Source organism: Hemibagrus wyckioides, linkage group LG05 (assembly GCF_019097595.1).
Source record: "Hemibagrus wyckioides isolate EC202008001 linkage group LG05, SWU_Hwy_1.0, whole genome shotgun sequence".
In the NCBI taxonomy this organism is placed as follows: Eukaryota; Metazoa; Chordata; class Actinopteri; order Siluriformes; family Bagridae; genus Hemibagrus; species Hemibagrus wyckioides.
In genome coordinates this window covers 23,579,240-23,603,264 of record NC_080714.1, presented here as the reverse complement: position 1 = coordinate 23,603,264, position 24,025 = coordinate 23,579,240, and the positions used below count along the sequence as shown (strand labels likewise).

Here is a 24,025-nt window from a genome sequence, read left to right as displayed (position 1 = left end):
TCTACAAATCTCTGTTCACCTGTTCTTGGTTGCAGCAAGTGCATTTTTTTTTTTTCAAAGCCATTCAGAACTCTATGTCTACTATCATCCCATGCGCTGTTGTGAGCTGAGTTTTTCGCATCTACCTCCAAATACAACTTGTATTACCTGATATATGCTGCTAATATGATTGAGTGCAATTTAGTTTAATTAGGATACTACAGGGTTAATGTGCACTGTAATGTGGAACTGTTCACTGTGTCTTTTAATGACTTGATACTTGACTAAAATATGCTGTGTGCCAAGACAGTCTATCTGAAATACTTTGAAATGCCACATAGTGTTTCCAAATGGAAATGAGTTCTCAAATGTCTAATAAGGTCTATAGCGTTGAAGACTTGACCTTTATCTTTGAAGACATCTGGAAGACTTAGTGTACAGGAAAAGACATGTACAAGGAAATACATAGCTGGATTATGGTAATGACAGAGCAAATTCAGGTTATGAAAAGGCTTTTTAGAGACTTGATGATTGAAAATAGATGATTCTATGTCCACTCTGTCTGAGGACCAGTGACATAAAGACAAGACTAATCCATGACATGTAGGGTAGTGTGACAAAGTCACGGCATTCTGTCTCTGTCAAGGGATTTTACAATTCGATGTATGACCAAATGACTGTCCTGATCATCACTGGGGTGACCACTAAAAGCTGATTTTACTCCACATTAGGGTCTGAGATTTGTCAAAGTGTCAAAGAAGTTTTAGTATTTTATTTGATTTATTTTACAGTTAAAGTTTGGGAACCCCTGCTGTAAGGAACACTGCTGTGAATCTGTTATATGTACCTACAAAAAATAAAAAAAAATAGAGGAACAGAAACTGCTGAGGATGCTGCAGGGCATTGTGAGATGAGCTCTGCATGTTTTTCCAAAGTAAAGAAATAAACAAACAAACAAACAAATAAATAAAGAACATCACACAGATAAGTGGGGCCTCGCTCTGCCGTCGTGGCCGCTTCGTTCTCCCTGAGCCTCAGCGTTTGTCATCAAATCTTTTTCTCTTCATTTGTGACAAGCTGCCATTGTTTGTGTAGTATATACACACCGAGAAAAGAGTTGTCAACTCCAGACACTTAACTGAACCGGAATGGATTGAGCCGCAGGACTTGTATTAGTATCGTCGCTAGTTCTCTCACATTCTTTCGCCCTGGGGGGATTTTCTACTTGCTGGAGAAGCTGCACAGACAAAGCATCTTGTGTAGTTTATTATTAGAGCCAAGCTCTCACAGGCCCAGAGCAATCACAGAAATCAGCTTATAGCCTTCCCCGAAGTCACTACTAAACCCACCCGAGCTCATCTACTAGTGTGCACCTGCAGCACATTTTACACAGCGCACTATAAGAATTTGTAGGTATGTAGAAGCATCGCAATGATCCTTTTAATCTCATAGCATTCACTTATATAGCAGTTAAATTCTGCATATAGAATGTTTTCAAAATGTGCGATAATCACCTACTCAGATGATATTGTTGTTATACGCTGAGTCTTTATGTAATAATTGGATCTCGAGCAATAAACTTGGCTTTATCTCGCTCTTTCTTTCACAGAGGAGGAGCTGTAGTTACCTCCTGTGCACCATTCTGCTCTTCATTGCCGTGCTACTGGCTCTCACGGTAACAGGCACCATCCTCTTAATGAACCACTCCCAGGCACCCTCAGGCCCCGATGCTCCGCCCCTTATCACTACCAATCAGGATGAAGGCAACGCCCTGGTGACAGTGGAGAGAGGCGATGGCTCCCGCATTAACATCTTCATCGAGCCCAACTGCCCCGACTATAACAGCAACTTCCTACGACTAGAGGGGGTCCAGACATCACTGCTGCACTCGCTCAGCCACCATGACACAGACCTGAAGTCCGTGAAGGGACAGGAGAGAGGGCTTCTTGTCCAACTGGCCGAGGAGATCGCTAAGCTGTCGGCCCACATTAATCAGCTGAAGGCGGAGTACAGCACGCTGAGGCAGGGCCAGAGCAGCATCAGCCAGGAGATCAGCATGCTGCAGACCGAGCAGGCCAGGCTCGTCCAGGTGAGAACCTTGTGGATTAAGAGTTGATATAAGGGAAATGGATCAAAGCTGAAAAGTATGCTGTTGCACATTAATCTGTTTCAGCTTATTATTAGCAGTTAATAGATAGCTATCCAACTGTGCTCATTTACTCATAATTAAAAATAAAATAATGCTCAAAGACCAACGTCCAGTACCACGTAGCTTACATACTAATGAACAAATCTGTATTTATTTCACAGCACCTTCCGACAATACCTGATAAAACATCTTAAACACAAATAATGGAAATGAATGAGTATATGAATGGTCATAGTCTAGACAGAAGTTTCTGAAGTAGCATATCATGTTTTGAGTCATCATTTCAGTCTGGCAAGTGATTTTAATGAGCATAAATTTCAAATATAATTATATTTTTCTTTGGTGTACACATATCATACTTTAATTAACGTGTCCCTTAACACTGAATTTAGTGTTTTTTTCTTTAGTTTTTTTTCCAACATGTCTTATTGCCTGAATAATTACTTCAGAGTGGAGAATCCTCTCCCTCTAGAAGTTATTTTGGTGGTTCTGCTGTGCAAAGTGATGATATGAAGAGCAAAAATATAACCTGTAATAGCGTTATTTCAGGTTTGGCACTAGACACCGCTGGCAGACTGAGAGGCAGATGGGACCAGCTGCCCCACCATTTAGATCAGCATTTTATGAATTCAGCCAGTGAACTAGGAGCATGCCTTCATTAGATTTCCACAGACAGGCAATAAACACCAGCCTCTCTCAGCTATCTGCCTGGATGAACTTGCTCCCTTAAACCCTTGTGGTGTGCACGGTTAGTGTTTGTCATGTTCTCTTAGGTTAGTTTTATAATAAGCTGTAGATCCTCATCTGAAGGACAGCTGAGCTCTATAGTTTACATAAGATGTTTTTTTTTGCCTTGAAAATAAAAAGCGGTCATAGGTTAGAGTAGGTATGAAGCACTGTCAGAAAGCAACTCATGAGAAAAATTCTGAATATTTGCAACTCTAAACGTGGGAGTCGTAATACCGTGCCCTGCACCACATGACATTTGAGCCTGTAGCATGACCCACTATCTGTCAAGATAGGAAGACATACATCAAAACCCTTTTATTTAATTGTACCAAAATGTTGGATTGGCCTTCCCCTGGATGTCCAAACAGCTGAGTTAATAGCAAATATTTTTTTCACAATACCAGTCAAAATGCATTTCTGCCTATTACCATGTACACTGATCAGGCATAACATTATGAGCAGTGACAGGTGGAGTGAATAACACTGATTATCTCCTCATCATGGCACCTGTTAGTGGGTGGGATATATTAGGCAGGAAAGGAACATTTTGTCCTCAAAGTTGATGTGTTAGAAGCAGGAAAAATGGGCAAGTGTAAGGATTTGAGCGAGTTTGACGAAGGGCCAAATTGTGATGGCTAGACCACTGGATCAGAGCATCTCCAAAACTGCAGCTCTTGTGGTGTGTTCCCGGTCTGCAGTGGTCAGTACCTATTAAAAGTGGTCCAAGGAAGGAACATTGGTGAACTGGGTTATGGACGCACAGGGCTCATTGATGCACATAGGGGACGAAGGCTGGCCCGTTTTGTCTGATCCAACAGACGAGCTACTCTTTCTCAAATTGCTGAAGAAGTTAATGCTGGTTCTGATAGAAAGGTGTCAGAATACATAGTGCATAGCAGTTTGTTGCATTCTGACAGCAAAAGGGGGACCAACAAAATATTATACTTTATGTAGTCATAAAGTTATACCTGGTCGGTGTACTCATCCTTTTTTTCTTTACCCAGTTAATCCATTGATTCTCATCCCTGTCTTTGGCTTTTCCCTATCCATGGTGGCTTAACACATTTACCTCACACCTCCTGGGTTGGGGGTTTGATTCTTGCCTCCTGGTTGGGGTTTCCTCCTGGTGCTCCAGTCTCAAGACATGAGTGTTAGGCTGATTGGTATCCATAAATTGTCTGTAGTGTGTGAATGGTGTGAATGGGTGTGTGAGGTTGTGTGACTGTGCCTTGCTATGGGATGGTGCCCTGTTCATGGTGTCCCCTGCCTTGTGCCCCAAGTCCCCTGAGATAAACATCAGGTTACCTGCAACCCTGTGTAGAAAAAGTGGTATAGAAGATGGATGGATGGATGGATGGATGGATGTTCCCCCCGGAGTAAATCAGTCTACCCTACCTTTTATTCCTAGAGGGTATTGCAGTAACCACCAAGCCCAGGTAACTGCACCAAGTCCTATCTAATCCATCACATTACCACTCCTAGCATGTTTGTATCTTTAACATATATGACAGCTATCAAACTCACAGAAGAACTACACAAAATTTTTTTTGAATAAGTAGAGCTGCACACTGCCATGCTAATTTTTTCGGGCTTGGCGCAAATAGTATTTTAAAGCCACACCCTACTATCAGCCACATCACCAGGATACTCCATGATCTAAATTGTCCAAGAAGACCAAAACAGTGCAAACTCCTCCTCAACCTTCTGTTGCCTCATCCTTCTCTCTCCTCATGCTTCTGTCAGCAGCCTTTGAAACACTGAATCTCCAGATCCTTATATTCACTGTTGCTAGGTTGGGCTTTAGAAGCTACACTCTGACCTGGCTTTTTCATCAAATCTTTAAGATCGATCCTTCCCCGTAGCATGCAGAGGTTTCGTTTCATCACCTCACAGCTTTACTTCAGGAGTTCCTCAGGGTTCAGGTCTTGGTCCAGTCTTGTTTTTCATACATACTAACTCACTGAGCAGAGTTAACAGACTTTTTGGCTTCTCCTATCTCAGAACTGTTACTGAGCTTGTAGAGTCCAAATCAGAGCAAAATCAATACTTTTTGATTTACTTGCTATTTGGTTTAGATGGTTTCTCACAATATATAATTTAAAAAAACAAAACAAAACAAAATATTCTTCTTTTTTTTTTTTCAAGTAAAATGCTCACAACCCAAAATGAACAGCTCGATTTGTCAACTTGATGAAGGCTGAATTAATTCAGCATCGAATCATATTCTCAGTGCAATCGACCCACGATACACTTACTACAGCTACTGAGACAACCTTGCTCAGACGCTCTCGGATCAGTTCTTTCTGGTCTGCCTCCGAGTGAACCTAAATGAATCGCTGTGAAGTGGAGACTGTATCAGGGTTCGATTCAAACCAGTTAAACGCTGCATACAGTATATGAAAGCAGGCTTTCTGACATCTCTTCATGGATGAAAACACATCACCAGAATCTAAACCTTGACAGATATGATCCACCTACCAGCTATGAACCTCTCAATAACCACCACCAGTCCATCCAGTACACAAAGCTTAGAATCCTGACGTGATTTTTTTTTTTTTTTAGAAAGCACATCAGTCACCAGATTACCTGCAGATTCCTCTTCACAACATACTGCTGAGTTTGCTCAAATTCTCATACTAGCTCTGGCTCTGCACTCTCTACTTGCTGGTCAGTTTCATACAGTATATTGTATCTCTTCCATGTAACATAGAATTCTGATTCTCAGCATAATCACACAGTGTCTAAAGTTTCTCTTGTTTAGAAAAAAAAAGTGGTGCCTCATGCTAACACTCTCGACTAGCACCATGGTGTGTGAGACATCTGTATTGAGTTTTGACGCAGTGAGACACATACTGTTTTGTTCATTCTTCATTAGAATTGGCTAATGAGACCAAAGCGTGTAAATAAGATGAGAAATCTGTGAATACCTGTCACATAGAGCTCAGGGACACAGGCAGGGTTTGAGGACACAGGTGCAAGTGGGCTCTTTGTTGACCTCAGATATAAATAAATAAATAAAGAAAGAAAGAAAGAAAGAAAGAAAGAAAGAAAGAAAGAAAAAAAAAGGTAGATCCAAAACAAAACTGGACTGAATCAGGCTATGGACACAAAAGACATAGCAAGAACAGACAAGGTTAAGACAGGCTGAAAAAAATATAGGCTTACTAAAGAAAAGCAAAGGAAAGCATGCATTGCTATGAAGACAATACAGAGAAGGGTTTAAATTGATACTGAAATCAAGAATGAAGCTGAAAACAGGTGAACTTTAGCGTGAAATATGCGGAAAACAGGAAATGGCAAGACAGGGGTGGAGACAGGACATAAAACAAAACAAAAGCACATGGCAATGTAAAAAAACCGAATGAAGTGGAAGTGCTGTGTTGCTGTGAAGGGGGATTAGTGACTCTGTAATAACTGCCTGTAGTCCTGTAGCTAGTCTCTCCAGCTAAATAATTTCCATAAAATCATGTGGCTGGATAAACTACAACAGAGTACGTTTAATACAGACGCTGCTCTGGTTCATGTTTAGAAAGCAAACTGAATTACAGTCAGTTTTTGTTTCAGAAGTTTATTGGCTCTGCTATAGTCATTTTTGAGTGTTCTGTTCAATCCGCTGCAATTTATTGCTGGCTTCCACATTCTGCCAGCTGACAACCTGTGATATATCTGCTGGCTGAGGCTAGTAACCTCAACCTCAACAAAACACAAAGGTAATAACAAGGTTGGAAAAAAAGGCCTATTCGTTGAAATTCTTAGCGATGCATCCCAACCCTTATAGAAAGAGATTTTTTTTTGTACTATATTTGGTTTACAGCAGAAAGCAATAAACCGATAGCGCAATAAACATGACGTGAGTTTTTCAATTCTATGATATGACTAATCTAAGCTCTAACAATTTCTCAAGCCAATCCCATGGCGCATGGGATCTGACTTTCAATCAATCCCCTACTCACAACTTCCTAGTTCCTTCCTGCGGTTTCATTTCCTGTTGGTGCAGAAAGGAACTTCATCTGATCATTATACGTGTATAGAGTTACTACGAAGAAATCTTAAAAAAAGAAGTAGCAGAGATTCTCTGGTATTAGTGTATTAGCACATTTGGCTAGCTCGCTTTGCTAATCTAATCTAATGAATGAATGGAGCTAGTACATGTAAAATGTAAATCAAGGTACTAATTTTTACACTTATTAGTGCATTATTTACTTTGCGTTTAATTAGTTAGCTTTAGCACTAAGTCCTAGACAGTGCACTCCCACAAGCGACAACAGTAGCGCTGGCTACACGGACACGAGCGACAACACCCAACACACCCATGAGGAACAGTAGCATTTGATACACATCCACAAAAAACTTTCAGTGAAATTTCTTCCGCTAGGCTAGATAAATATCAAATCCTGACTAACTTCCTGTAATGAATTCAGTCATCATTCCTCTCTTTGAATGAGTCCTCTTTTGCTGATTCAAAACATTTCTAAGAAACTGAATGTTTGTATTCTGGTGTACATATAATTACATCATTAAGATGATTTAAAGTATTCAACTAGATACAAGAAATCAATCTCCAGTAATGATCTTGACATCTGTATAGCAAACTGTAAAAAAATGGTCTTGATGGTTAAAATGTTTTCCTTTTAAATAGGTGTATGTGTTTATACCGAGAGACAACTGCTTTCAAAATACTGCATTAAAAATAGCTTTTTTTTTTGTTTTTTATTTCAGTGTATTATATGTTTTGAAATGCTATGTAGCACGGACAGATTAAATGGCTAGATATCACAAAGCCTATCCCTGCTTACTGCTCCATTACAAGCACACAAACACACACACACACACACTTACTTCCTGGCATGGATTCTACAAGATGTTAAAAACATTGTGGTTTGTGGTTCATGTTGACATGATTGCATCATGCAGTTCCTGCAGATTTTCCAGGTGCAATTTCATGCTGCTGTGTATCTCCCATTGTACCGCATCCCAAACGTGTTGTCTTGGATTCAGACCAACTGGATTCAAATTGGATTTACTGAAGAACACTGAACTCATAGTCATGTTTAGTAAATCAATTTGCGACGAGTTTTGCTTTGTGACTTGGCGCATTATCATGCTGGAAGTAGCCATTAGAAGGTGGATAAAGGGATTCACATGATCAGCAACAATACTCAAATAGGCTTTGGCATTCACATGATGAAGAATGACCCCAAAGTGTGGCAAGAAAACATTCCCCACGCTATTACACCACCTCCACCAGCCTGGACTGTTGACACCAGGTACGTTCATGCCAAATTCTGACCCTATCATCTGTGTTCCTCAGCAGAAATCCAGATCCATTAGAGCAGGCTAGTCTTCAACTGCACTGCACTGTTTTGATGATTCTTGTGCCCGCTACAGCCTCAGCTTTCTCTTCTCATCTGACAGAAGAGAATTCCGAAGTGGTCTTCTGCTGTTGTAGCCCATCCACCTCAAGGTTCGACATCTTCTGCATTCTGAGATGTTTTCCTCTCACCACAATTATACAGAGAATTTACTTAGGTTACTGTGGCCTTCCAGTCAGCTCCAACCAGTTTGCCCATTGACCTCTCTCATCAGCAAGGCATTTCCATCTGCAAATCTGCTGCTCATGTGCCATTCTGAGTAAACGCTACAGGCTGTTATATGTGGAAATCCCAGTAGATCAGCAGTTATAGAAATACTCAACCAGTGCGTCTGACAGCAACCAGCATGCCACAGTCAAAATCACTGAGATCCTTTTCTTTTTTCCAAATTCTGATGGTGGATGTGAACATTACTTGAAACTACTGGCCCATATCTGCATGATTTTATACAGTTATCCAATCATGTGGAGGTGCATAAAATCATGCAGATACAGGAGAAAAGATGATGTAACTTAGTGGTTAAGGTGTTGGTCTACTGCTTGGAAGGTTATGAGTTCAAACCCCAGGTCTACCAAGCCACCACTGCTGGGCCCTTGAGCAAGGTCCTTAACCCTCAGTTGTATAAAAATGACATAAAATGTAAGTAGATAAGGGTGTCTGCCGAATGATGCCAGATTGTCTGGTTTGAGCATTTCAGAATCTTCTTCAAACCCAAAAGAGGTTTCTTCACACCCAATAGAATCTAGAGTTTTCACAAAATGTTCTGTGAGCTGAGAGGAAGGCCATAGTAGCTCAAATAACCACTCTGAGCAGAAAAGCATCAATCCTTGAGGCTGATTGGTTACGACAACAGAAGACATCATCCAGTTCCACTCCTTCCAGCCAAGCAGAGATTTTTCTTAAAGTAAAGGAATTCCAAACAACATTTTTCCAATTTTGGTGAACCTTATAGCCCGATATAGTCTCACATTCCTCTTGGCTGACAGAAGTGGCCATAATTTATTTAAATTATGCACTGTACTTAAAAGCATTAATAAGGCTTAATGAAAATGGCAGGAATTTTTAATTTAGAAGACAGCGTTCAAATATAGCCCAATGTTTGGAAAGCGCAGCATCGCCGAAGCACAGATTTAGTTTGAGATCTATCCTATAAGACTGCTTCATGGTAGTTAATTACAACAACAGCCTCATTAGAACTAGCAGCATGGGTTTCCCCTGCCGAGTCCGACACCGTGCATCTCTCTGTCACCTGGTGAGAAACCTTTAACTCGAAGACTCCACCCTCTTGCCCTTTAGTTGGAGAACCGGAAAGAAATTAAATGTCTGATTCATCGAACAGGTGCATGCTGACAATTTGTCTAATATCTCTGCAAGGCTGGATCTTTTAGCTCATACATTTTACAAGCATGTAGCTGCTAAATAAAAAAAAAGAAAAAAGAAAGTTTGTTCTAAAGTTTTTTTCTTTTGTTACTCTCCCAGCAAATCACGAGTAAACTAAAACATTTATACAGAATTTGATTTCTGAAAATAACCATTGGGCCTAAAACTGATGATCTTGAGAAACATTTGAACAATAATAATAATAATAATAATAATAATAATAATAATAATAATAATAATTATTATTATTATTATTATTATTATTATTATTATTTATTCATTATGATTTTTATTATTTTTAAAAAATGTTTAAAGATCAAGTGCAAACCCAGACACATCATTAAATCAGCATATTTCCAGGGTACTTATCATTGTTTGGTCTGCATTTTTGGACCATGTGAAATTTTTGCACCTTTTTTTCCCTGTGTGTTTAACTTTCTTTCTTTTTTTAAAAAATCTTTATTTGTGTCTGACATAAACACATTTCCTGTTCAGCCCGAATAATGTGTTCATATTTGATAACATCACAGGTACAGGGGCACTATAAGGTCATGGCATTAGCTTGGTTGGAGAGGAGGTACTTTAAGGAATAAAGTGTACGAGGGTCATGATTTTCTAAAAAACAAAAAAAAAAAAAAAAAAGAACTGCTTGTTCTTCTTTATCTCAGTAATGACTTCAAATGTCATCTATTAATCCTAAAAATTTCCTGTTTAAAATGACATTTGGTAATAGGAGTAAGCCCTAATAGACTGTAGAGTTCAGATCAGAGGCTTACACTCACTTATGCTGAAAGTTTGAAAGTTTTGATTGATTTATTCCATTTCCTCTGATGCTGTTGTGTTCATTAATCTTTCCTCCTCCAGCAAGCATCAGCCTTTTTTTTTTGTAAGTGGGTGCCATGTTCCACACTCAGATGCCCACTATGTTAGGATGATTATTGATGATATGGAAGTCTGCAGGAAAATAGCGCTGAATACGTCGATGATTAATGGATACAACTCGGTCAGCAAGCCAACGTATTTTAAATAATGTTCACACAGCAGGCATCAGCGTCCTGCTCTGTGCAGCTGATAGTCCATTTACAGAGCAGACTGGGCAGCAGAAATCAAAGCAGGCTTTATCTACTAGCCGAGCGCCGGCGGAGAAGCTGAGACCTGAATTCTAAGTGAAATGTCTGAATCCTGCTCCAGTTTTTCATGCAGCACTTAGAGACCCAGATCACAGTATAAGCATGATGGCTGCCTCAGGTTGAGCTCTGAATTTCCTAACAGAGCTAGGGGAGTTGTTTCTGCAATAAGCAATCATTTAGAACTCAATTAAAACCTATATCTAAAACTTATTTTCGGATACGTTTTTTTGCTTAATTCTTTAAAATACTGTCGGTTTTCTAATTGTTTTTAATATTAACAAATAGTTGTGCCCTGATAACAGAATGATCTTTTAGCTCATACTTATTGTAATCCAAGGATACTTTACTTTAATTAGCTTGGTTTGGGAGAGAAGGGTAAGAACCTTCATACCTGTATAATTTTCTCTTCTTGAATATTGTAATAGCCATGCGCTTTTAAACATAAAACTGTGAAAGATTGAAAAAAGAAGGGTTAAGAATCAGTGAAGCGAGCACACTAAAATAAAAATTATAAAATACATACATAATAAAAAATATAAAAATACACAGGATTGCACACATATTGCACTTAGTATAAAAACTGGGATGTATCGTGAGATTTTATAAATGAATTATAGGTGTGGAAGCACCCATATTTGCTTCTTCACCAAAGTTTGGACCCATGTTTTAGAACGCCTTTGTCTGCTGCACTATTAAGATTCCACTTCACTATAATTTAAAAACCTAGCCCAAACCATGAAAATGTTTCATCATGACAATGCCTCTGTTCACAAAGTGAAAACCATGAAGATATCATTTGCCAGTGTCATGGACGGCGTGGAAAGTTCCCTGCCAAAGCACCAGAGGGCGTTCTGGCAGAGTTTGTTTATGTTATGTCCTGTGCCATGTGCTTTTGTTTATGTTCTGTGTTCTCATGTGTGTTCGGCCCCGCCCAATCCTTATTCTGTTCCCATCTCAGCACACCAGTTCCTTATGTGTCTCTGATTACCTCCCTTTGTTACCTCCTCTGATTACCTCCCGATCTTATGTTTGTATTTTTGTTACCTTCATTTGACACCTAGTGTTTTCCTGTGTCTGTTGGTTTAGTTACTTTATTAATAAAACCCTCGTCTGCCTTCTATCTCTGCATTTGGGTCTGGTTTTTGTTCCCATGGAGATAATTAGAGACACATAAGGAATAGGTGTGCAGAGGTGGAAATGGGATAAGGATTGGGCGGGGCAAACACCTGAGAAAACAGAACATAAACAAAAGCACACGGCACAGGACATAACATAAACAAACCTGAACTGTCCAAGCCGTCCATGATGGCCATGTCTGATGTAGAAAAACTCAAGTGGCCCAAGTTCTGACCTCAGCCCCGCTGAACACCTTTGGGTTAAACTGAAACATCCCAGTATCACTGCCTGACCTCACTAATGCAAATAAACACAAATCCCCACAGCCATGCTCCAAAATCTAGTGGAACACCTTCCCAGAAGTGTGGAGGTTATTAGCTAAAGGGGGTTTAATTCTGAACTGGGATATCAACAAGCACATATGGGTGTAATGGTCAGGTGACTATGACTATAACAATGATCATGACCATAGGATGCTTATTGTGGTGCAATATCTTCATACCACAACATTTCCTGCCCACTACTCAGCCTTTCCCATTCACACAGCAAGCAATCACCCTGGGGAGGTTGAAGGTTAGCATGTGCTTCCTCTGAGACACCTGAAGCCATCTCCCAGACATTTATAAACCATAACACATTTGGAAAAATATATTATCTGCCCTCTTCCACACAACTGCCTATGACTGACTAGTATAATTCTGATTGACAAGGATGACAGAGTAATGCCATACCTCCTGCAAAGAGAGCCAGGTCTATCGGTTGCCCAGAGCATCATGGGGTTTGCTGATCTCTGGATGATAGTCTGAATGCTTTTCTTTTGGGAGTTATGGAGCTTGCATGAAAGATACCTGCACTGTATGGTAGTGTGTGTTGGGTCATGGAGGCACAGGCTTCAAAAGGTGAAGACACACACATGCTTGTCATGTATTTTTTATCAGCACTTTCTTCTTCATGTATGACACATAGGCACAGTCGCTGTGGTAACTGGCAAGGCAAAATCCTTTGATATAAGTATATGGAGTGCTGGTGTTCACAAAGTGTGCTCACTTCACCAATGGGATTTCAACAGTCCAACCAAGACACACACACAATACTGACAGTGTTGATGCTGGGAATTACACAGCTGAGGCAAAGCTGAACTGAAATGCACAGAGCCTGATGTTTCACAGTAAAATGCTAATAACGTTTAGGCCACATCATTTAGAGTCCGAATTTACAGCAGCAGTAATATTTAGGCACACCTTGAAACTTTTTCTTTTTTCAAGTTTACTTTTAGAAGTAAAGTGCTGTGAAAGTAAACACTTGAAATTCTGCCATCGTCTCACACTCTGCAGGAATAAATTCAGAACACTATGAAATGGCAAAAAGCAACGGCAGCCTGTTAAAATGGCTCCCGAGTCCCTAGTGACTTATTGGTATTACATAATAAATATAAGATCATGTATTGGGTCAAAAATAATCATATAAGTCAGAAACTTTTTTTCTATTTTCCGCTAGGTTATATTTAGATTTGCTCCGTGGAAAAACCCTGATGCCTGTCGTGCCGCAGGCTCTGTAAACCGTTAAAAAAAAAAAAAAACCCACCATATTGAACTAGTCAGAGGAGGCGTGTCTACCAATTTGTCAGTCAAAACCTTTGGATGGTTTAGCTTTGGAGCGAGCACTGAAGGGCATGACAGTGTTTGACTTTTAGATGAGTTTCAAAATGTCATGCAGCGTGTAGCATTGCTGTCTCACAGCTCCAGGCTTCCCATTTCGATCCTGAGCTCGACTTACTATTCTATTTGTGTGAGTTTGGCATGTTCTTGCTGTGTCCGTGACCATTTCCTCCACTTTCTCTGGTTTCCTTCCACGTCCCAGAAACATGCTGGGGTGGTAAATTGATGACCGTAAATTGCCTCTGGGTGTATATGTGTATATGTGTGTGTGTGTGGTGCCTATCAATGGGCTGGCATCCAATTCCTGGTAATTCTCACTACACACACAAGTGATCACCTCCAGAATGACTGCAACTCAGCCCAGGAAAATCAAGGTAACTGCAGGTGTATAAACTTGATGAGAACAGCCATGAGAACTGTTTAATTTTCCTATGATTTCAAATATCGCACTGTTTTTATGTTATGGTTTTTAGACTAATCAGAATAACTTCAGGGAGCCTAGGCAGAAATGTTCACCAGTTTTAACTTTCAGAAAAGTCAAAGAAACTTTCAGTAAAAAATCTGGTAGGATAATTGGCATTATCTAGTAAAAGAAGGCCAGGGTGTAAAAACAGTGATATTTAAATACTCACTGTTCCATTTAATAGGCTATTCCATTAGTCAGACAGCCACTAACCCATTATCCCCTTTACCATTTTTTACAGTGTGACCACTGGCTGGATTGTTAATCCAGTGCCTAGTAATTACTGGTATTAGTAAAGACAGGGTGCTAATAGGGAATTTGTCATGCCTGCCTTAGGAAACAACTGTGATTGGCTTTTTTCGTTCCTTCTGATCATCAGTAAGGAATAGAAATGATTTTGGTTGGGTTCAGAGTCGAAAAAAAAGGATGCGTTCTGTCAGTTGCTGCACAATTAAGTGTTCAAGAGTTAAAGGAAGTAAAAAGTTTCAGGTTTCTGGGAAAGAAATGAACCAATTTATGAGCTGATATATGGGGAAGAGGGCAGACTGTTAGTCTTCAGCTGCTCTGTGCTAAAGAATGAGCAGCAGATCATGAAGAATTAGTAGGAACTAGTAGGTGGGAATTAACTATGACTAAAAATTCAGGAGATAGATATGTACTATAGGTCTAAGTAAATGAAAATTGATAAATACATTCACGTAAACAAACGCATTCAAATAAATAAAAATATGTTTTTCTCCTATTTGCTGTGATCTTTACGTTTTTGTCTACTGAAAAACAAAGTCTAGACTTTTTGTCTATAATCGCATTTGGGACACAACAGTTTTGTTTTTTTTAACGTTTACTTGTTTTTGTTTTTTGAACACTTTTCCTACATGCCGTCACTTTTTATATTATATTTTATATTGTCGTCAGATTTTATATTAGATATTAAACACTTTAGTAAATAAGGAAGCAGACTGAGAAGTTGCAGTGGCAGGCTTCATGCGTCTCGGAGGAACCACATGCCAGGTGCTGAGCTGTCATGGAATATAGGTACTCTAGGTGCATAAATAAGTAAGTAAATACATAAATAAGTGAATATGTAAGTAGGAAAATTGCAAATCAATCAATACAGTCACATAAAGAACTGGGGATGAATTTGATTAGGCAGGTACATAATTAATTGTGTAAACATAAAAACAAACACATACATAAATAAATAAATAAATAAATAAATAAATAAATAAATAAATAAATAAATAAATAAATAAATAAATGTACATTCACATAAACAAACAAGTTTATTTTGTTTGTTTATTTGTTAACTTTCTTTTACACATCCTCTTCTTTCATGTCACTCCCTGTTACATGCTGCATTAATCACAGATTTAATATTAGATACTAAACACTTAGATTGTATGATATGATATGAAAAGAAATATTTGCACCTGAATGAAACAACAGCTTTAAACCGCTCCTTCCCTCTGTTTGTTTTCTCACTCCAGCTGTTGTCAGAGACTCAGATCAACATGATGAAGGTTGTGAACTCTCTGCGTGACATGCTAGACTCGGTGCATAAGGACGCTGGTGGAGAGAGAGGACTCCTGAAAGCGGATCTGCTTCAGAGGGCTCCGGCACGCAGTGGCATCCAGCCCAGAGGCTGTGCCAGAGGAGATGGTAATGCAAATGCCTTATTCCCTCGCTATCTTAAAGTGGACAGTTGGCCATAATGATCCTCAGTGCCCTACAGCTTGCAGACTTCCCTCAGGCTGGTCCTTTTTCTCTGCAGGCTCTCTGAGTGACTGATGCCATTCGGAGGCAGCATGTGAAAGATGACACATCGTGTCTGCCATGTTACGATGATAAATGATAATGTTAGGCGCTTTTTTTCCCCTTTCTTTTCTCGCAGGCTCCCAACCGAGAGACTGCAGTGATATCTATGCCAGTGGACAGAGGGAAGACGGGATCTATTCGGTGTTTCCTATCCACTTCCCGTCAGGCTTCCAGGTTTACTGCGACATGAGCACTGAGGGAGGTGGCTGGACGGTGAGTCCTGCTCTTGAAGGCAGGAGTCAAACACCTTTTATTCAGCCTTGGTAATTGATGCTCCCTGCTTAATGAAGGCCTGGGACTTATAGAACTGAATCTCTTTAGGACTTTTCATGTTGCGTTTAATCCTGGGCTATTGTTGATCTAAACCCTGCTTTTAACTTGAGATAGAGAAACATTTCACACTTGTAATTCAGAGGGTGGGGTTATGAAACCCTGCTCCGAAGCTTTTATGGTGTTAACCCCACATCGCGGTGCCAAATGTGTACAAGTTATTAAAGCTGTTTAATTTTCCTAAGGTTTCAAATATCAGACTGTTATGTTTTCAGACCAATGGGATTAACTTCAGGGAGCCCAGGTAGAAATGTTCACCAATTCACTTTCAACTTTCAGAAAAGAAAACTTTCTCTAAAGATCTGGTAGGATAATTGGCATTATCTAGCAAAAGATGGCCAGGGTGTAAAAATGGTGAAATTTAAATACTCACTGTTCCATTTAATAGGCTATTCCATTAGTCAGACAGCCACTAACCCATTATTCCCTTTACCATATTTTAGTGTGACCACTGGCTGGATTGTTAATCCAGTACCTAGTAATTACTGGTATTAGTAACTACTTTTATTGTATTAATCCCATATTGTGGAGCCAAATGTGAATATCAGATACATCAGACCATCAAACAGAAACCGAACTGTGTGAGCCTCATATCACATTTTTGGTAGAGTCACAGAAACCCAGCATGTTGGGTAAACAGTAGTTAAAAAGTGTATGTTTTTTTCTCCCTTTTCTTTTGTCTTTTTATCTTTGTTTTCTTGCCTTTTGTGTGTCTCAGGAGGCTTTAAACAGTCAAGCAGGATTTACGTGGTGACATTTTTTCTCAGAGTTGCCAAAGCACGAGACAAGCCGTTATTTAAAGCGGTCGTACTCTGTATTTATCCAATCATGGTTGTTGACACTACAAATCTGCAAATTTGAGATAAAAAGAAGGTTAACCCAGGGTTTAGGATTGTACAGTGTGAATAATCAGGATTACATCCAGTTGAAGCTCAGCATACGAATTTAATTCATTCTGGAGGCGAGTTCTTAAGGTGAAAATTTGTATTGTAAAACAAATTTTCCCATAATAAACAAGGTAAATGCATAATAATCCGTTCCAGCCACCAAAAATATTACCAATACGAAGCATATGTAAACTGGTTGCTTACAAACAACTGACCCAAACCAAGCATTCCATGTCAAGGGCCCCTACAGGAAGTCGTGCCACCAAGCTTGGGCTAAAAATAGAATAGACCACCCACTCCACCAATCTTTCAACAAAAATATGCACGAAAAATCACCTAGCTTTTGAACGCATTGTTGGTATCGTGGGTTGATTCTTTCCAAACAGTTTTCGCTGAGTGAAAAAAAAATCTTAAAATTTGTAAACTCGCTTCGGTTAGCTTCGCTTGGATGTCCACTGCTGGCTCCCGGACGTCCGTGCAACTAAGCCGGCATTCGGTTCTGTTACGTGCCACGGCACGTATTTCGGTTATTTTTATTTTCAGTTATTCGGTTATTATGATGGCTTTGTTTACAGCGTAACCGATTGGGAGGAACGTGATGCAGTTGGCCGCATGCCATCTACCTGCCGCTGATGGGAGGAGCCGAGTCGCGCTATCGCCGCCCCGGATGATTAACCGGAAGAAGAGTCAGGCTATAAAAGCGAGACACTGACACCGCATCGGGCGCGGCGTTTTGTTTCTGCTTGTGTGTGCAATCGCGTGGTTTGTTTGTCTGTCTAAATACTTGGTGTATTGAGGTGTATGTACAGCTGTGTGTGTTAGTGTAGACTGGCTGAATAAAAAAAAAAAAAAAAAAAAAGGTTTCGCGACACAACCTGTAGTGCTTAATCAGTTTACTGTGCTGTACAACAGAAAACACGTATTTACAATATTTACAAATTTCACAAACAAGCCAAACACGGGGCTGGACAACGGCGGTGCTGAAGAAAAGAAAACCAAGTAAAAGAAAAAATGATACTTCCCTAACGCTGCTTTATTTTTAATACATCCTGGACTACAAACAAAAGTGAAACCAAAAACCTGCCTATACTGCGCTTCCCTTACAAACTTAAATACAGGGGGTGGCCCCGCCCCTTTCCTAAGGTGTCTAGACAGTGTGACGTCCTACGTGTTGCACAGTGTATGAGCGCGCTCTTTCTTACCTGTCCGAGCCCCGTCAGCACAACACTACACAAACACACACAGCTGTACATACACCTCAATACACCAAGTATTTAGACAGACAAACAAACCACGCGATTGCACACACAAGCAGAAACAAAACGCCGCGCCCGATGCGGTGTCAGTGTCTCGCTTTTATAGCCTGACTCTTCTTCCGGTTAATCATCCGGGGCGGCGATAGCGCGACTCGGCTCCTCCCATCAGCGGCAGGTAGATGGCATGCGGCCAACTGCATCACGTTCCTCCCAATCGGTTACGCTGTAAACAAAGCCATCATAATAACCGAATAACCGAAAATAAAAATAACCGAAATACGTGCCGTGGCACGTAACAGGTTCGGTTTGGTTTGTATACCAATTCTTCGACGATGCTTCGCATGTTAATGCAAATTTCTTGCAAAATTTCAATTCTTATGGCGAAAGTTCATAAGGGAGGACATTCATATGCCGAGGTTCCACTGTAATTGTTAACCATGGGTAAAATATGAGCAGAGTGAAACATGGAACAGTATAATTTTGCTTTTATACCCCAGCTCACCAGATTCAATGTCCGTGATGTTTAATTACACAATTCCATGTTCCAGTCTGAGTGACACATGATGGGATCTCTACAGCTTGATCAGCTGCCGTTCCCTGCCTAAGCACATGCAAATTTCCCTTCACTTTACATACATGGTACTTGTAGCGCTATTTATTGTGTTGATATTTACATTGCTTCCCTTAAAGCAATTACGCTCGCTGCTGTGTGAAAGTGCAGTCACACACAAGCACAAGTGTTTGTAGTAAAGCTGCCAAGCTTCCAAGAGGCAATTTATGTCCCTGTTTTATTTTTTTTCTTACTGCTTTATTTGGTTCATGTTGTTGCTGAGCTGAACTGAAAACAGACCGTGGGCTGTATCAGGTCCAGTTTTGAACCCAAAGTGTGGATATATTTTTACCGGAGACCAAAATTCAATTTTAATTTTTGCAGCACTGATTGTCATGTCACACTCCACAGTGGTGGTTAATATGAAGCGCACATGAAAGCCGACACTCAGGGATATAAGAATTTGTAGTTTTTTTCTGTTTTTCCATAGCCTACGAGGGGCAATATATCCATAGAAAAGTTCCAAAAACACATAAATGTTTCTATCTTCAGAGTAAATGTTGATATCAAACCCATTTCTGCTCTCTAAGATGCCCCAAGTGCTTGTTCATCTAAAAAGCATCTAAAATTTGAAGGTGATTATCTTCAACTACTATAATTCTGTGTAAAGCTATCCAACAGAGGGGAAAACACACTAAAAGCCAACAAGCCAATGAGTCCTGACTCATTTTATATCAGACTTGCGGCGCTAAAATAATTCATTTGTTTAAACTGATAGAAATTGTCTAGTAATTCGATTTCCATTCAGTCTGTGGAACTGAACGCCAGTGTACTCGTTCGTTTAATGAAAATGTTCGTAGAATTTCAAAATATTTTAAACAAAGAAAGTTCAGTACTTTGAATATTCAAGATTATGCACTATTTCTAGGATGCTAATTTTAAATGTAAGCAAATGTGTGATACTGACCATGATAACGGCTTTGTACAGAAGGTCAGATTTGGCTCATCTCTAATCTCTTACTTCTGAAGCATGTGTTCAGACGACAAGCTGATGGATTTGTTTTAATATGGATTACAAGGATTGGCAGAAACTCACGGAGTCCATGCCAGCTCAAGTGTCATTAAAGCAAAAATTAAAATACTAAGAAGCTCTGAAACTATTTCAAAGATTCTTCTTTTCTCTCGAGTTGCTGTTCATAATAGAATTTGTAATGAAATTTATTGTATTCATTTAGAAAAGAATGCAAAGAATAGAGGTATTTTTCACTCCGAATTTTTGGACTCTGGTGTATATAGTGTATATAGTAGACCCGTTCCTTCAAACCCTGAAGCTATTAAAAGGGTATTATGAGACTTTCACATATGCAGAGTCTCACAGCTACAAAGTAATTGGAGATCATTCATTTTCAGCGAGAGCTGCCGAGTTTCGGTGACACGAGCGACTGCTCCCCCGTTGGTGACTGGATGTGGGCGTGTCAGGCGACGTGACAAAGTTGAGAAAAGCAGAATTTAAAGCAAATACGGAGCGATGCAGAGACCAAAAACAGGACTAAAGACAGTAAGGTGCAGTAAAGTGGGGATGTGGTAGCTTAGTGGTTAAGGTGTCAGTGGACAACTAACCGGAAGGTTACCAAGCCACTGCTGGGCCCTTGAGCAAGGCCCTTAACCCTGAGTTGTATAAAATGACATACAAATGTGGATAAGGGTGCCTTCTAAATCCCCGAAATGTAATGTGCATGCGATCTGTGGAAAAGAGCAGACCGCTTCTCCTTCATCTCATATGATATAATTCATACAGTATACACACTGCTGAATTTTGGAAACTTGATTCGGAATGCACCACCGTTATCGCTACGGCAACCAGTAGTAGGAAGGCCTATTGGTGATTTCATAGTAAAGCGATTGTATGTGTAAACGTAGCATTAGTCGGAGAAGTAGCCAGAGGGGGAAACTCAGAAATCTGCAGCTCAGATGACAGAAGCTGTTCACAGCATGAAGTCTTAGTCAAAAAGAAGGAGACGTCAAAGAAACTGTGGGTGAGCTCTGAATGGGGAAAAAAAAAGGAATAAAAGACATTTAAAACATTATAACACTCGACATTTCATGCATAGAGCATTGCTGGTGAAGAATAAAAAGTTTCAGTGCATGATGCAACATCTGTACTTGGTAAAAGATATATCCGGTGGTTTAAAATACTTTACAAAATCCTGATAATATTCTTGATTAGGAGCGAGGGCTGGGCCACGTGTCTGCCTCGATCTTCCCGTGTGCTCACACTGAGTGTTGAGGTAATTATAATATGACATTTCTATAGAAACCCACTCTAATGGATCACCGTATCGCTGCAACACGTTCAGCTAGTCTGTATATCGGAACCTTTACCACATAATCCCAATAAAATAGAACGTAAACAGAAAAGATTGGGACCATTATATAGGTACAGATGTAATTAAATCATGGTTACATTACTCTCCTCTCCTCGCCCGGTGCTCACACTAGTAAGTGACAAAGCGACAGGTGACAATTAATTTCATGCGAAACCCTGCACTCACACTGACAGTGACGTGATGTGACAAAGCAGCTGGAAGTTATTCAGTTGCAGTGTTAGGGCTAAAATTTATGTAAATGAGAAGCGACGTGGCGGCTCCCGGCGGGAGTGAGAAACAACGGTACACGTCTTCGAAAACAGCGCGGTGTTTTCACCCTTATATTTGGGTCCGTCAAACATTTTAATCCCATTAATTCTTTTTGCTAATGAATCCCAGTAATTAACAAAAGATTGTCTTATTACTGGAGGTGAAGCACCGTACACTCACTCATTTATTTAATAGGAATACAGATTCTGAAAAGAGAATCCGTTTGCTCTCAGACTAGCCTTGATTCTTCCTGGTAAGATCTTTCTTTGAGGTTATGGTCCATGTTGATATGATTGCAGTTCCTGCATACTGCTTTTGAATCTCCTGTTATACCACATACCAAATATGGGTTTTCTTCTGGGTTCAGATTTGGTGACTGGGAAAAACATCTGAAGAACACTGACATGGTACATTCGTGACATGGTACATTATCATGCTCATCTAGAGTAAGAAGATATATAATAGCTATGAAGGGATTAAAGCCATGATTGGTTGGTATTAACAGGCCCAAAATGTTCCAAGAAAACCTTCTCCACACCATAACACCAACCTGGACTGTTAATACAAAGTGGATTGTGTCCATGGATTCATGCTGTTGGTACCAAATTCTGACCAGTCTTTGTTCATCAGCAGAAATCCAGATCCATCAGACCAGGCTGGGTTTTTCCTGTCTTCATTTGTCCACGCGTTCTGTTCTCAGCTGATAGAAGTGGAACATGACATGGTGTACTGCTGTTGTAGCCCATCAGCACCAGCATGTTATACCTTCTGTGATGCTCTTCTGATCAGCACAATTGTACAGAGTGTTTATCTGAGTTACTGTTGCTTTATCCAGTCTGACCATTCTCCATTGACCTCTCTCATCACTGGATGTTTTTTTTTTTTTTGTGTGCACTATTTTGACTGAACTCTAGAGTCTTGCATTCTTGATATTATGTAAACCAGCACTTCTGGCACCAAAAATCATGTTACTTTAGAGAGAGAAGGAGATGATGTGAACGGATGCTTGATGTGAACATCTGCTGATATAAAAAAAGAAGAAGGTTGTGCCGTAGCCCAAAGGGGGGCAGAATTACCACAAAGTTCATTATATTTGCTATAACAGGGTGTCCAGAAGTGTTTTTATTCTTATTATACCAGAGGAATGTGCCTGTGATTTTCATCTTTTATATTTTTTGCTCAGTTATACTTATTTAATGTTGTAGAACATCTGTGAAAGAAGTTATCACTTATGTTTAAGCAGCTATAAACGATCATTCCTTCATCATCATCAGCATCTCTCTCTCTCTACCTCCCTCCCTCCCTCTCTCTCTCTCTCTCTCTCTCTCTCTCCTTCTCTCTCTCTCTCTCTCTCTCTCTCTCTCTCAAGATCAGATCTCTCCCTTGAGGTCAGATCTCTCTCTCTCTCTCTCTCTCTCTTCTTCCCTCTCTCTCTCCTTCTCTCTCCCTAGAGGTCAGATCTCTCTCTCCTTCTCTCCCTCCCTCTCTCTCTCTTCCTCCCTCTCTCTCTCTTCCTCTCTCTCTCTCTCCTTCTCTCTCCCTTGAGGTCAGATCTCTCTCTCTCTCTCTCTCTCTCTCTCTTCCTCCCTCTCTCTCTCCTTCTCTCTCCCTCAAGGTCAGATCTCTCTCTCTCTTCCTCCCTCTCTCTCTCTCTCTCTCTCTTGTAAGACAAAAAATCAGCTTCCCTTTTAGAGAAACAGCAAATACCAAAGCTCTAACACTGGAGACTCCTTCCAGAAATATTAATAAATGCCTCTATAAAGAAAAAAAATATATCACCATATCAACAATCGCAAATCCGGCCATATGTCATACACGTCCTTGGGTAAGTTGTTACTATAGAAACACGAGTGTCTAAGAACAAGTGCCTTGACAGAAACCTTGCAGCTGGAGCTACTGTTAAAGCTGCTGTTAAAGAAAATGAATCCACACCTTCTGACCAATCCGAATCGAGAATTCAGTAGCGCTTTAGGAAAAAACAAAAGATAAAGCAAACCTTTTTTTGTGCAGACGTGGCACTAAAGCTGACAGAAACACTAAGCTGACATTTTCTATATGGACCCTTTCTATCACGTCTGAAAAGGGGACATATTGAACATGAGTGCGTTTGCTCCACTCCTTCCCTCCTGAGCATGGCGTCAGCAGTGGGAGACTGTAGAGGAGCAAGAAAGCTGAGAGAAAGAAATTCATCATCGCTGGCCTCCAGCGTTTTGTTTTTTTTTCCTGACAAGGATGTGGGGCTTGCAGGAGCAGATTGAGTTCAGAGAGCAAAAGGAAAAAAAGATGGAGAAAGGTAGCAGAAGATAGGTGCTGGTGGTAAAAAGAAGAGAAGGAAGGAGAGGAGGTGAAGATCGGGTTAGCGTACGACGGAAAAAAAGGAAGTGGAAATGTTTCACTGTGTTTCATTCACATTCAGCGCAGTTCATCCGACGCATACAAATAAACTCCCTCCATACTGCCTGGTTTTTTCCTCGATTCCTTGCTTACATTCTCATGTGTTACTTTATTAATTAAAAAATTCTTTGCACTCCATTTCCATATCTGCCACATGGAGCGAGAAAGAAAAAGATTAAAA

The 24,025-nt window shown here is 40.1% G+C and overlaps 1 protein-coding gene across 1 annotated transcript in view; it reads left to right on the top strand.

Moving 5' to 3' along the window:
* The window catches only part of LOC131352632 (fibrinogen C domain-containing protein 1-like), an 88,681-nt gene that overhangs the window by 19,646 nt on the left and 45,010 nt on the right, over window positions 1-24,025 (top strand). The window contains exons 2-4 of the mRNA XM_058388887.1: window positions 1,589-2,068; window positions 15,464-15,635; window positions 15,868-16,004. Of these exons, the coding sequence (XP_058244870.1) occupies window positions 1,589-2,068; window positions 15,464-15,635; window positions 15,868-16,004 (789 nt within the window). The remainder of the gene's footprint in view (window positions 1-1,588; window positions 2,069-15,463; window positions 15,636-15,867; window positions 16,005-24,025) is intronic.